The 14,623-nt window shown below is 38.7% G+C and overlaps 1 protein-coding gene across 2 annotated transcripts in view; it reads right to left on the bottom strand.

The window, feature by feature from the left end:
• Positions 1-14,623, bottom strand: part of LOC136883542 (UDP-glycosyltransferase UGT5) — a 63,217-nt gene that overhangs the window by 38,848 nt on the left and 9,746 nt on the right. Inside the window, exons 2-3 of one of the 2 annotated variants that reach the window (XM_068229760.1) lie at positions 12,042-12,497; positions 1,425-1,630 (exon numbers count right to left, since the gene is read on the bottom strand). In XM_068229760.1, coding sequence (XP_068085861.1) covers positions 1,425-1,630; positions 12,042-12,487 — 652 coding nt within the window. In that variant the 5' untranslated portion in view covers positions 12,488-12,497. Of the gene's footprint in view, positions 1-1,424; positions 1,631-9,232; positions 9,425-12,041; positions 12,498-14,623 lie in introns of those variants that run through there. The other variant, XM_067155917.2, reaches the window with a different exon arrangement.

Below are 14,623 nucleotides of genomic sequence, written 5' to 3'. Positions count from 1 at the left end.
ACATAATACAAGTTAAAAATGTGCCAAAAAACATAATGAAGGAACAAATGAAAAAACAAAAGAGAGACATGACGGAAATAAAAACAACCCAATATACAATATTTACATCGTGTGGAACAAAAAAACAACTTGCTGCATTAAAATTCAGTGAAAACAGGGGTTAATACAAAACATAATTGATTCTAAAAACTGTGCCACCTAAGAAGAAAAGAAATTAAAACAAATGATACAGATGGAAACGAACAATAAGTGCACATAGCGAGGTTGCGGACCTCTTAGTTTACAAAATTTGGTTTTAAAATAATTCAAAACAGGATGAAATCACTGTGTCAAAAACTCAGGCCAAAAGTCTGCCTTTGTAGAAACACCATCACATCGAAATATGGGTCAACCTAGTCAATACTTATTTGTGACAACAAATTGTTATCTACATTTTATTTAGTCCAGTACATGTTTCCTCGTTCGCTGCCACCGGTAGACGTGAATTTTTTCACTGAAGATGGCTCAAACAAGCTGAAACATGTTTGAATTTGATTACTCCATCTAATGATGGAATTATATGATGTATTGAATTGGGAGGATACACTTAATTTTACCTTTGTAAAATTGAAACTTGCCTTTGCTGGCAGAACCTAGTGTTTACAGTGCACTGTTGTCTTCTGGTATAGGCTAGAGCAATTTTGTTGCTTTCATAGATCTGTTTCTGTCTTATCCTTGGCTTTGACAATATGAAAGTGACCGAGGTATGAGTGATGCTAGTAATGCCATTCCTTGTGCAGTCAGTCCCTGCTACAAATGGTGTGAAAACGTTGCTCATAGGGTCAGTTGGTGCATGCATTTCAGTGGACTTGGCAGACTGATATGTAATAGCAACGGCTGGCTCGGTGAGGAAAGCAACGGGAAACTACCTCACTTCTCATTTCCCTTGTACGCCTCTTCAGTGATGCCTAGGCCATCTATGACAGCTGATGGCAGAGCTGTTGAGGATCCAACCAGCCTTAGGACTGAAGACTGAACATACACACATTATTATTATTATTATTATTATTATTATTATTATTAATATTATTATTATTATTATTATTATTATTATTATTATTATTATTATTATTATTATTATTATTATTATTAGGTATTTCTACTTACACAGTACTCCTTCAGATATATTCTGTTAATTTCATTGCACCTATTTTAAACCAATAAGAAAATATTTATACATTTTTTTCCACCTATTTAAACGCCTAAAACTTATTTTTGGGGACCTAAAGACCCGATGTCAAGTTATAATTGAGTTTTTTAATTTGTTCACGTCAGATTGTGTGACCTTTTTTGTGTACCGACCCTGCCCTGGTCCTGTAACTGATGGACATGAGAGAGTCTACTCTACCTAGAAATATACATAGAATATCGTTATCAATCCATACCATCCACTTTAGTCAGGTAGTTGACATTCCACTGATACTGTATATAAAAACTGAGTATAATGTTATACATCCTCCGGAAGAGCGACATTTGATGAGAATATGGTAGGAAAATGTTAGGCATATAAGCAGGATAACTTGGGTTTCCAATCATGTAGTTCGTCCATTGTGGATTAGTGACAGCATTTAATGCTATAACTGCAGGCGATCTGGAAAGAAAAGAAAGAGACAAAGGGAATTAATAAGAGTGTTGTTAATCTGTATAATAAGAAAAATATAGGTCTACTACAGTTGGTATATGAATTAATCCTTAAGAGTGCCAAGGAATGCAATTGCGTTCCCCCCAACTATTGCTAAAATTGCCAGGTAATCAAGCATTCTCTTCTTTATTCAGCCTTGCTGTTTGATCATAAAATGGGTGGCATTCTTAGCATACCCACTATAAAAAGGCGCAGCACTACGAGGGTTAATTTTGCTTTTTTTTTTTTTTTTTTTTTTTCTCAAATTTTGTTACTGAAAATATTTTCTTACTCTTTCAGCATAAGGATTACAAATTGTTTATTATCTTAGAAGTGAAGCTTCCACGGTGTGAAGAATTATTTAATTTATTTTCCGGGTTGAACCGTGTTGTACTTGTACGCATATCACGTACAGTGTGCCGACGTTTCGAATACATTGCAGTATTCATTGTCAAGGCGACTGAAATACCCCTACTCGATCCGAGGTAATCAGTCTCCCAGGCAGAGTTACACTACTAGAGTGGCCTTGATCTTGGCCTTTTATATCCTAGCCTATCTGGCTGGCGTAAGCCCTGGCTGTCTCGCGAGGCTTCTGGAAAGTTTATGTCACAGCCAGGTAGTGGGGGCTTGCCCGTGCTGTTATGTAATGGGGTTGCGGCCCGTGTGTTTATGTTGTGGTCTGTATGTCTTAAACTATGAATGATGGGCATCCAAGAATTACTGATTTTGTATCCTTCTTCTAAATTTATGTTATTCGGATGTTTCTTGATTTCGATAGCCTCGCGGATTTTTCTTTCCAGATTCCAAGGGATAGCTGCTAGGATCTTGGTCTTGTCAAATGATATTCCGTGCCTAGTTTCGTAGGAATGCTTGGCTACTGCTGAAATATCTGTGTTTTGGTTCTTGGTGTGACGGATATGTTCTTTTAGGCGGGTGGAGATCAGACGTTTTGTCTCACCTACATAACAAGCTCCGCAGCTACATTCAATGTGATACACTCCAGGGGCCTGTAATTCTATTGTGTCTTTTACTGGTGGTAGATAACGGGCTAGCTTACGGTGAGGTTTATAGATAGTTTTTATGTTGTATTTGTCCAGTATCTTGCCGATCCTGTCTGTAGTGTTTTTAATGTATGGCAGTATCGCTGTTTTCTGGCAGGTCAGTTCTTCTTTCCCGTTGTTTTCTCCTGCGGCGGTCTTTTCTTTCTTCTCTTCTGATTTTTTAAGGACTCGTCGGATGTTATTGAGCGAGTAGCCATTTTTCCTAAGGGTTTCCGTGAGGTGTTCTTTTTCTTCCTCGAGGTGCTCTGCGTCAGATATCGCTATGGCCCTGTTTACTAGTGATGTTAGGACAGCCTGCTTTTGTGATGGGTGATGATGAGACGAGGCGTGTAGGTACCTGTCTGTGTGAGTGGGTTTCCTGTAGACTGCGCAGTCTACAGGAAACCCACTCACACAGACAGGTACCTACACGCCTCGTCTCATCATCACCCATCACAAAAGCAGGCTGTCCTAACATCACTAGTAAACAGGGCCATAGCGATATCTGACGCAGAGCACCTCGAGGAAGAAAAAGAACACCTCACGGAAACCCTTAGGAAAAATGGCTACTCGCTCAATAACATCCGACGAGTCCTTAAAAAATCAGAAGAGAAGAAAGAAAAGACCGCCGCAGGAGAAAACAACGGGAAAGAAGAACTGACCTGCCAGAAAACAGCGATACTGCCATACATTAAAAACACTACAGACAGGATCGGCAAGATACTGGACAAATACAACATAAAAACTATCTATAAACCTCACCGTAAGCTAGCCCGTTATCTACCACCAGTAAAAGACACAATAGAATTACAGGCCCCTGGAGTGTATCACATTGAATGTAGCTGCGGAGCTTGTTATGTAGGTGAGACAAAACGTCTGATCTCCACCCGCCTAAAAGAACATATCCGTCACACCAAGAACCAAAACACAGATATTTCAGCAGTAGCCAAGCATTCCTACGAAACTAGGCACGGAATATCATTTGACAAGACCAAGATCCTAGCAGCTATCCCTTGGAATCTGGAAAGAAAAATCCGCGAGGCTATCGAAATCAAGAAACATCCGAATAACATAAATTTAGAAGAAGGATACAAAATCAGTAATTCTTGGATGCCCATCATTCATAGTTTAAGACATACAGACCACAACATAAACACACGGGCCGCAACCCCATTACATAACAGCACGGGCAAGCCCCCACTACCTGGCTGTGACATAAACTTTCCAGAAGCCTCGCGAGACAGCCAGGGCTTACGCCAGCCAGATAGGCTAGGATATAAAAGGCCAAGATCAAGGCCACTCTAGTAGTGTAACTCTGCCTGGGAGACTGATTACCTCGGATCGAGTAGGGGTATTTCAGTCGCCTTGACAATGAATACTGCAATGTATTCGAAACGTCGGCACACTGTACGTGATATGCGTACAAGTACAACACGGTTCAACCCGGAAAATAAATTAAATAAATTGTTTATTATTTCAAATTTTTGTTGCAGTCAAGTATTTTCTATATGCCTGCATAATATTCACTTTACCACAGTCCATAGCTGCCTCTGTGGATCCGTGGTAGAGTGTCGGCCTCCGAATCCCAAGATAGCGGGTTCAAACCCGGCAGAGGTAGTCGGATTTTTGAAGGGCGGAAAAAAGTCCATTCAACACTCCATGTCGTACGATGTCGGCATGTAAAAGATCTCTGGTGATACATTTGGTATTTACCCGACAAAATTAATTAAATCTCAGCCATAGACGCCCAAGAGAGATCTGGTTTACTCTGTCTGCCATCTAGCGGACCTAGAGTAAAACGGAACGTCGAAATTGATGAGCAGACAGCCAGATGGCGTCAAATCGAAATGTCTGCACACGGTAGCTGAGGCCATACGATTATTATTATTATTATTATTATTATTATTATTATTATTATTATTATTATTATTATTATTATTATTATTATTATTATTACCACAGTCCATGTGTTATGTGGACCAAACTCTTACTCTAATCAAAAGTGAAATACTTACACAGAATTTAGAATTGAATTTTCTAAAAATATATGCATTTTCTTCATAATCCTAATGATTTGCTGGCAGAGAATTGCTCTTATTCTGTGTTAATGTAGCATTTCAGGCAAATCAGGCAAACATAACTCTGCATATGAGGGTTGGGGCATAAGTAATGGCAATTGTCATAATCCTCACATCTGAAAAGTGTTACCATACAATGCTCATATGTCCTGGAAACGATCGATCATAGTATATGAACACAGTATAAGGTGGTGGTGTCACGGAGTGATGGGACTGGACTAGTGAATCAAATTCCATGCAGAATGGATGTGACAGGGTGGGAAGTAGTGGAACACCCACCATATTTAAACTTCATCTCCAAAGTGAAAGAACCAATGTGTGAGAGATAGTTTGGAACAGGAAAAGACAATGCCGATGCTGTAAAACAGGGAACTAAAAAATACACACATGGTGAGGTGACTGGTGCCTGATGTCCTATTGGCAACGTATTGTGAACAATGTAGGGGACTACCCTGAGGGTTTACTATAAAGGTTACTGTACTCTCTGGGAATAAACATTATATAGGACAAGGATTTCATGGCCGTCAGTTTTCTCGCTTTATATCCTACACTTGGTAAACCTACTCACCATTATTCACACATTCCGCAGCACAGTATGCTCCCCACTCCCATGACTTATATTCCAACCCTCCAATCAAACCACAGTATCTCAAACCTCCATTACTCGAATTTCCAGTACCTCGAAATAATTTAAATCTCCCTGCCATCTGTCCTGCACTTCACGTGTATTTATTTTTCTATTATTCGAAATTCAATTGCACTAATTTCTCTATTTCTCGAAGCAAACATTTCCTCCACAGACGCTGAAAATATACTTTAACTCGAATTTTGTACAACATTAACTGTGCAATATGGCATTTAAGGTTTGTGTGTTATTGTTCCTTAACATACTACAGTATATCTTATCTGTCTACCCCTGGCGCGTTGACCATAGGCAGTTGGAGCTGTACGAAGCCTCTCCTGAATTGTCACTACACCAGGTGTTATGTGCATTGACTATTCTTCGATCCTAAATACAGAGTCAGTCGAATGTAAATGTTTTTACAGAAATAACTAACTGTTATTGAAAACTAAGTGGAAGAAAAGAAGATTGAGAATGAAAAGCATGTTCCTTGACTGTATATTGTATTCTGTCTTCACCGACTTACTATAATAACTGTTGGAATTAAGTACTGACAAAATACTTCAAAGTTAAACAAGTTAAATAACACTTAATGGCAGTATCAAGCCGTAGTTACACGTTATGCGATTACGTGTAGTCCTCATATGCGAGAATTCTCTATATCTCAAAATTTCGATAACTCAAAATAAAATTCAGCTCCTAAGGTGATTTGAGATATCGAAGTTCGACTGTATATAATCGGTGCTTTTTTTTCTGTAAGAAAAGGTGCTGGTACTCACCATGTAGGTGCTATTACAGCAACTTCCACACTTATAACATAAACTCCAACATACCTTTGTCTCACAGAAGGCCTTTTTTTTTTTTTTTAACTCAGAACGTTCCAATGTTCTGGCCAATCATTATCAGAATCTGCTTCCTTTTGACCCAGCGGATCTTCGATCTTCATGATACTCTTCACCACCTGTATTTTCAGTGCTAGTTTGGTGTATTACATGATCACATGTAGATTTGTCCGGCTCCATGGCTAAATGGTTAACGTGCTGGCCTTTGGACCAGAGGGTCCTGGGTTCGATTCCCGGCCGGGTCAAGTATTTTAACCATTATTGGTTAATTCCAACAACTTGGTTGGGGGGTTGGTGTGTGTGCCGTATTCAGCATTTAAAAAATTCATCATAGGTAGGCATCCTCACAGACATCCCGTTTGCTTATCTCGTAAGAAGTAGTACCAGTTTTGGTCACTGTGTGACCATCTTCAGCTACATATACAGGGTCCAATAGAAACACTCTACCACTTTCAATGGCAGTGGGGATAAAACCAACAGGGTAGTGTGTAACATGAAGGATGCCGTTTTAGTTACCATGAAGCGTTAGACCGCGACGCATCCCGCTTTTGTGATTGAAACATATTTCAAAAGTGGTGACAGTGTGGTAGCTACGCAGCGGAAATTTCGACAACAGTTCAATATTGGGAGACATGGAAGAGTACCAAACAACAACACACAATCGGAGGTAGGTTGAGTAGTTTCGTGCTACCACAAGTGCCACGAATAAGAAGCCACCAGGAAACCCAAGGACAGTGTGGACGCCAGAAAACATTGAGAGAGTATGGAACACTGTTGACAGGAATCCTAGGCATTCAGTAAATAAACACGCTGCAGTTTTACACATGTCGGACAGAAGTGTGCGCCGCATTCTCCATAATGATTTAGCTCATCATCTGCACAAAATGCAGGTGACTCATAAGTTATCGCAGCGTGACTATGCCTCCTGGAAAAAATTCTGTACCAACTTTATCGACTTATTGGTCGAGAATAGGGACATTCTTCCCAACCTGATAATGTCGGATGAGGCATACTTTGAACTGACAGGCTATGTCAACTAGGGTAATGTGAATTCACAAGAACTCTATGAAAAACCACTCCATAGTGCAAAGTTCATGGTTTGGTGTTTCAGCTTCCAGAATTATTGGACCCTACTTTTATTGAGGATCAACATGGAAACTCAGCCACAGTGAATTTGGAACATTACAGAGGCCTATTGACGACCTTCCTGATTCCTGAATTACAGAGACAGGGCATTAATTTGATATCATTCTATTTCTAGCAATGTGGGGCAACACTTTGATGTGACGCATTCACAAAGAGATCCAGACAGTTGCACCTGAAATGCTGGTGAAGGTAATGGGCAGCCTCGTTCGTCGACTCCATGCGTGCATCGCAAGGGACAGTGATTATCTAAAATATGTGATTATCAAAAGATGAAAATGAAACATGACTTGTGTTACTGTATCATAAAATGACATTGTGATTCCTATCAATTGCCACTCTAGTAGTTTACATTTTCCTATTTAGTGTTACTATAGGACTTATACTAAAATGGTAGATTGTTTCTGCTGGACCCTGTATAAAGTGACTTAAAAACTAAACATAACCCACATAAACAATAATATGATTTACAAAATCCAAATTTTTTTGTGAACATTCTTGACAATGACATCTTTGGTATAGTCTCTGTTGATGTAGAATAAGGAAAACATCCACATTGTCATCCACATTGTGCTATCATTGATGCTTCTTGAAATTTGTCCTATGATTTATAAAGAATGTTCACAAAAAAAAAAAAAGAAATATGTTGTATGTCATGTTTATGTGTGTTATGATTAGCTTTTAAGTGACTTTACATATGTAACTAAGATGGTCACACAGTGACCAAAAGTGGTACTACTTCTTACGAGATAGGATAAGATTTTGTGTACAGTGTTATTTTAGTGTTGATTAGGTAGATTCCTAATAAAAGTCCTTTTCTATTGAACCTGGGAAATCAACACGGATCATGAAAATTATAAACTATGATGTCGGCTATACGGTTCAACTCGAAAGACCTGCACCAGGCCTTTTTGGAGGCCACACGCCATTATTATTACATGTAGATTTGTCAATTTCTTCTTCTTCAGCCTCCCTTATTTTACTCATTGACATAAAGTATCTACTTATTTTGAAGAATGATTGTACTGATTTAACTTATAGTAGATTAATTCAAAACACACATGAACCCCTGCATTTTGCAGAGCAGATATAGAACCGATTATCTGACACTGGAAACAATCGGAAGTGAACACAACTTCCTGTTCCCGGGTGCATTACCAACCTATGAAGCCTATGAAATATGAGGACATGGTACCATCTTGCGAGAATCGTTACTGCAAATTCAATTTGTGAACATAGTCTCATCTGCTGGAATATTTATAATACATTTCTCTGTCAATAAATGACATTTTTTTAAATAAAAACAAAACAAAAAAAGCACTGTATATAACATTAGCAAGAAACATTAGTGCAGCACAGAACCCTCACGTTAAGTGCAGTACAGCTCGGTGGAAGGGTGAAAATAATTACTTGTATCCATCACTGATGGAAGTCTACCAATCGTTAAAACTCTTTCACTCTGCAAGGGAAAGTTTCAAGTGGAAGGCAGGGGCAGTGAAAGAAAATATAGCCTAACCCAAAGAAAATGTACATCTGGAACCCTTAAATGATATATATATTTGAGATATAGGTTCTAGAAAAAGTAATATTTCCTGGCCTTGGATTCAGTAATTGATGGAGAAACCAAGGGGAGAGATGAAATTTGACAGAAGGGTGATCAGAGTTAAGTTATTGTTGGATTGTTAACTACAGTCAGTGGCAAAAATGAGTATACAGGATCTTTCTTATAAACCCAGTCCGAATGCACGGTGTTTGTACTCTGCGCTACAGCAGCTGCCTCAGCCCAACTTACATCGCGCGTGGCCGCCCTACTTTAAGAGTGTATACAATCTTATATGAAATCTTACCTGATAAAAGATGCTTGAAGTGTCATCCTTCATAATGAGAGACTTTATAAACACCATTTGGATTTTCTGCATACCAGTAGCGAGATTTATGACTGTTTACACGACCATTAAGATGAAATCAGGCATCATCCAAAAAGAACACAAGCTGTGGCTCGAATAAACAACCATTCAATGGTGCAACAAACCACTCACAATCTCTCACTGCTGAATCAGCAGGTTTTAAACAATGGGCCCATGTAAACTTGTACGGTTTGATGTGTAACAGCTTTGTATCTCTGTGTGCAGAAGAAACCAAAACCCCTACTTGTTGTACTAATGAAGTGAGTGATTTATTCGGTGACCGCTGAAGATTAGCACCAGTCATCTAGCTTTTCCTCGTTAAAACTGTTCATGTGCACTCAAGTTATTTATTGAACATTGAGCTAGTAGTTTCAAATTTATTTACAATTATGTGAATCTATACTCGTGAAGGTAGCAAGCACTTCACCAGGAAATTGCTGAACAAATGCATCGTGAACCCATCCAGCCGAGTTGTACTTAAAACAACTTTTACATTTGAAAATACGGTGTTGCAATAACTGTCTCACCATGTTAACAGGTGAGACTCAGACTGGCTACTGATGCTAGGCTGAATATGTGCACGCTTCTTGCAAGGTCAAGGACTATGAGCGTGCCACCCATACTGCTGCTTAGGTCTCAGAGAGTAAAAATGCTGCTGGACTGTCTGGGTTCATAAGAGAGACCCTGTATTGACTCTGTGTATTACTGGTGATTGAGGGCCAAATATTATGATTAGCAGATGATAATTAAACTGCAAGCTTCCACCTAATCAATAGGCTACTTGTTTAACAAGAATTGATTAGGTGGAAGCCTTCTTCTCATTGTGTTTGTTGTGCAGATCAGTAAACCTTAAGGAAACACATATGGCCTGGAACATAACATGCAAACTGTTGATTTAACTCTTTATAGGTCTTTGGGATATTATCTTCCCACCTCGTATATACGTAACGGTTTTAGGGAGATTATCTTCCCGGCTATTTCAGAACATGCAGTTCCACTTGCTAGTGTAAGAGGGCTGCACAGTTTCATTTCAAACTTAATAACCTGATCGCTACTGTGACTTAAGATCACTAGGTGGGAAGTATATATCCCAGCGGTTCCTAGCGCGCGTACAGTGGCAGTCCCATTGTGTCGAGCTGCAGTGAAACGGTATTTGTAGGAAGAAGATGTGGAATACTGAAGACAGAAGATTTCCAAAGGTTAGTATATACTTCGGAAATGCAGTTTATCATGATTTATTCACGGAGAAAATCTGTTTGTGCCACAGATATAATAATGATCCATCCGTTGTGTCATTCAGAATACTAATAACAGAATCAATGGTAATTTCATAGTTTTTCTGCAACCTAGTAAGATGCTATTTCAAAATTATTTATATATTTTTCAAACTTACTACAATTCTATATTCTAAAACTGTTTTAAGTTTCCCCTTATGACAATAGACAAAGATGTTATAGTCACTTGCACTTAGTCAGTACTTGGGTTTTATGTAAGATCTAGGCCTAATTTTGGTTTTGACTGTATTTATGCTATTTAGTCTTCCTAATAAGTGGCTTAAAATCATAAACATTGGTAAAGCTTGTTTCATCTAACAGTAGCTTGGTAATAATAATAATAATAATAATAATAATAATAATAATAATAATAATAATAATAATTTAATACAGTATTATGCTAGAATTACGTAGGTTGATAACTACCGCTCTGAACATGGAAGCAAAGATTGAAGTCTGGCTGGATGAAATATCCGAAGAACAAGCTCTGGACTCGGAGGAAGGTGGGGACTCTGATGGTGAAGACCATGTCCAGTACTATGGTAACCAAAAACAATGGTCAACCCACACAACCTATTATGTTTGGAAATCCTATACATAGTGTCTTATAGGTTCATGTTTTTTTTTTTTTTTTTTTGGCAGGTCAAGAAGTCTAGAAGATGGTGGCTCAAGATTTTTTATTACTTCCTGGACAGTATGACTGTCAGTTCATACATAGTGTACAAAGCGGAAATTAAAGAGAAGAAAACAAAAGGTACGTCACACCTGAAGCTTAGGTCACAACTAGTAAATGAACTGATACGGTCATTTTCGAGCAAGAAGCGCCCTGGTTATTCCCCAGCGAACGGGCGTGGACGGTGGACAAACGGATCTGTTGGGCAAGCAACGATCGAAAATACGGTGAGATTATCAGATATCGGCAGCCTGAGCTAATAAAAACATATCGTCGCTGTGCACAATATAATACTGAGCAGAAGGAGAAACGCAGTAATATGAAATGTAATGCTGCGTTATGTAAATCATGCTTTGAACCATTTCACAAATCACAGACAGTGTTTTCAAAGTTTTCTACATCCTAACTAAATTAAATTTGAGAGATTTCATTATCATTTATTATTCCATAGGCCATGTAGTATGCTATGTTATTGTATTATGTTGATGTCAATAAAGTAATTAATACGCAATGAGCGCATTATCATAAATATTTTTAAGTGGGAAATTATTATCCCACTGCCCACCCACAAACATTACCTATCTGGAACAGTCACTGGGATAATAATTTCCCACCCCATATTTTATGAAATAAGGTGTAAATCCATAAACTAGTTGTACATCCCTTGTCATACATATATTTCAAGTACAAATTAACCATAAAATTTATTTTTTTAATACCCCCAGTCTTTTGCCCTATAAAGGGTTAACTGTTTATGAAGTTCTTAATTTGTTAGTCATAATTCATCATGGTTTTTACTCACCCAAATTTATGAAGCATTCCTAAGAAGCATTCCCCATGAGCTGGTTCAAAAATTGCAAGATCAAACTTTGTACTTTCACTGCTGTCAAGTAGTTCCTTCATTCCTTTATTCTGTAGAGCATTCTCACATCTTTGGACTGATCTTTCCAAGAATGATGATACTGTTTTAAAATAATGTTCCTCCTCCTTATCTTCTGGTGTCCAATAGTTGCCATCTTTCATTAGTCCATATATCGTTGAGTGATGTACAGTATTATTAAAGTCTATTTTCTTCTCTTCGTTTGTACATATAAGTGTTACATTATGACCTGCTTTTTTTAGTGCCAGGATAAGGGGTACCTTTTGGTGGTAATTACTTTGGGAATGGACATCCATCATTGCCAGAATGTTGGCAGCACCAGTATTTCTTAACCATATCAGCAGTATTACCATGATGAGGAGCTTCATTCTGAAATACCTGTAAATATCAAATGATATTCCCATTTAGGTGCACTGGGCAACATGTTATGAACAGGGTGTCAAAAAAGTTAATGCACTTTTGTAAAGTTGGCATGTAATTGAAGAAAAACAAAAAAAAAAAAAAAAAGCAAATGACAAATGAGGTCAAGTATAGAAAGAAGAGAAACATATAGGATAAAAACATGACAGATCAGTGTGGAAAGTGGGAGCAATATGAAGGTCGATCAAATATAAATGGTATTTTTGTTCCTGAACATCAACAGTTGGTAGGACTGGCCCCGTGCTTCTGCTAGACTTAGGCAGGACTGTTAGGAGTGGGGAGAGCATGCTGTTAGATATTTCCTGCCATTTCGTCAGTAACGCTCACGATGCCAGAGCAACAGGTGCATCCCTCCACTGCGCAACGCATAATTATAAGATTTCTTGCTCGTGAAGGAGTTGCAGCGGCGGAAATTTGCCAGAGATTGACTGCACAGTTTGGTGATCATACACTGTCAAAGATGCATTTGTGAAAGGAGTGGCGGAGGAAAGGTGAGGCAGCACCAGTGAAAGCCAAGACTTGATTGTCAGCTGGTAAGGTTCTTGCAACCCTTTCTTTTTGATCGGCGAGGCATTTTACTGTTTGATATTTTGCATGAGCGATGCACAATCAATACTGCTTACTACTGCGAGCTGTTGAACAAGGTGAGGGTTGCACATCGCCTCAAAAGACGAGACCAACCGATTCGACAATGCGCGGCCCCATACTGCAGCTCTGTCTCCAAGCTGCAGGAAATGCACTGGATTGCACTTGATCATCCTCCTTATAGCCCGGACTTATCACCCTGCAAGTTCCATCTGTTCGGACATTTAAAGAAGCTCTAGGAGGGCAACGATTTGTACATTACGAGAGTGTGGAAGACTTCATGCACAATTGGCTGGCGACATGACCCTGTTCTTTTTACGATGAGGGCATCAAAAAGCTGCTCATTCACTAGGACAAATGCATTTCCAAAGCAGTAAATTGTATGTGGAAAAATAAACTATAATCGCCGTGTGTTTTTCAATAAATGAATTTAAATAAAAAATAAAGTCCAGTTTATATTTGATCCCCCCTCATAGATAAAGGAGAATAGGGCAAACATGAAAACATTAAAGAATGAGTCAGTCCATTAGTCACCACTGATATGAATTTAAATTCCCTATATGTTGTTTACATAGTCTTTTCTTAAATAATTGGAAAGAAATGGAAATTTATTGAACATCTCCCTTGGTAAATTATTCCGATCCCTCTCTTCGTATAAATGAATCTTTGCCCCAATTTGTCCTCTTGAATTCCAACTTTATCTTCATATTGTGATCTTTCCTACTTTCAAAAATACCACTCAAAATTATTCATCTACTAATCTCAATCTCTCCACTGACAGCTCGGAACATACCACTTTTTTTCTACAAAAGCTTAGTTTATTATCCACATAACCAATACAGTTAACTCTCAAACATTACTAGTTTCGACCGTATATAGCGGTCATCCTCAGCTATTAATTATAAAATTAGAATTAGGTCATAGTGACGACATAAATAAAAGGGTGGGGGTTTTTAACCTCCTGAATTACGGCTACAAATACAAACACATAAAAATACACTAGTGTACACATTAAAATTCATACATTAGACATTTGATAAATGGTCAAGTGGATTTGAATAAGAACTAGTAGGTCACAAGAGAGTTAAAATGATTTCAAAACTGTACTTGTGTCGATGAAAAGATGACGTAAAAGCCATTGTCTGTTAATTGTCCCATCATGGATCATAGTAAAATATGCATTACAAGAAAATATCACAGTATTGATGAAAATAAATACTAGCCCTGCAGTGTAGGGGTAGCATGCCTGCCTCTTACCCGGAGGCCCTAGGTTCGATTCCCGGCCAGGTCAGGGATTTTTACCTGCATCTGAGGGCTGGTTCAAGGTCCACTCAGCCTACGAGATTACAATTGGGGAGCTATCTGACGGTGAGATGGCGGCGCCAGTCTAGAATGCCAAGAATAGCGGCCGAGAGAATCCATCGTGCTGACCACACGACACCTCGTAATCTGCAGGCCTTCGAGGTGAGCAGCGGTCGCCTGGTAGTTTCGGGGCTGTT

This window comes from Anabrus simplex, chromosome 11, assembly GCF_040414725.1.
Source record: "Anabrus simplex isolate iqAnaSimp1 chromosome 11, ASM4041472v1, whole genome shotgun sequence".
Classification (NCBI taxonomy): Eukaryota; Metazoa; Arthropoda; class Insecta; order Orthoptera; family Tettigoniidae; genus Anabrus; species Anabrus simplex.
This window is presented reverse-complemented; position numbering and strand designations above follow the sequence as displayed.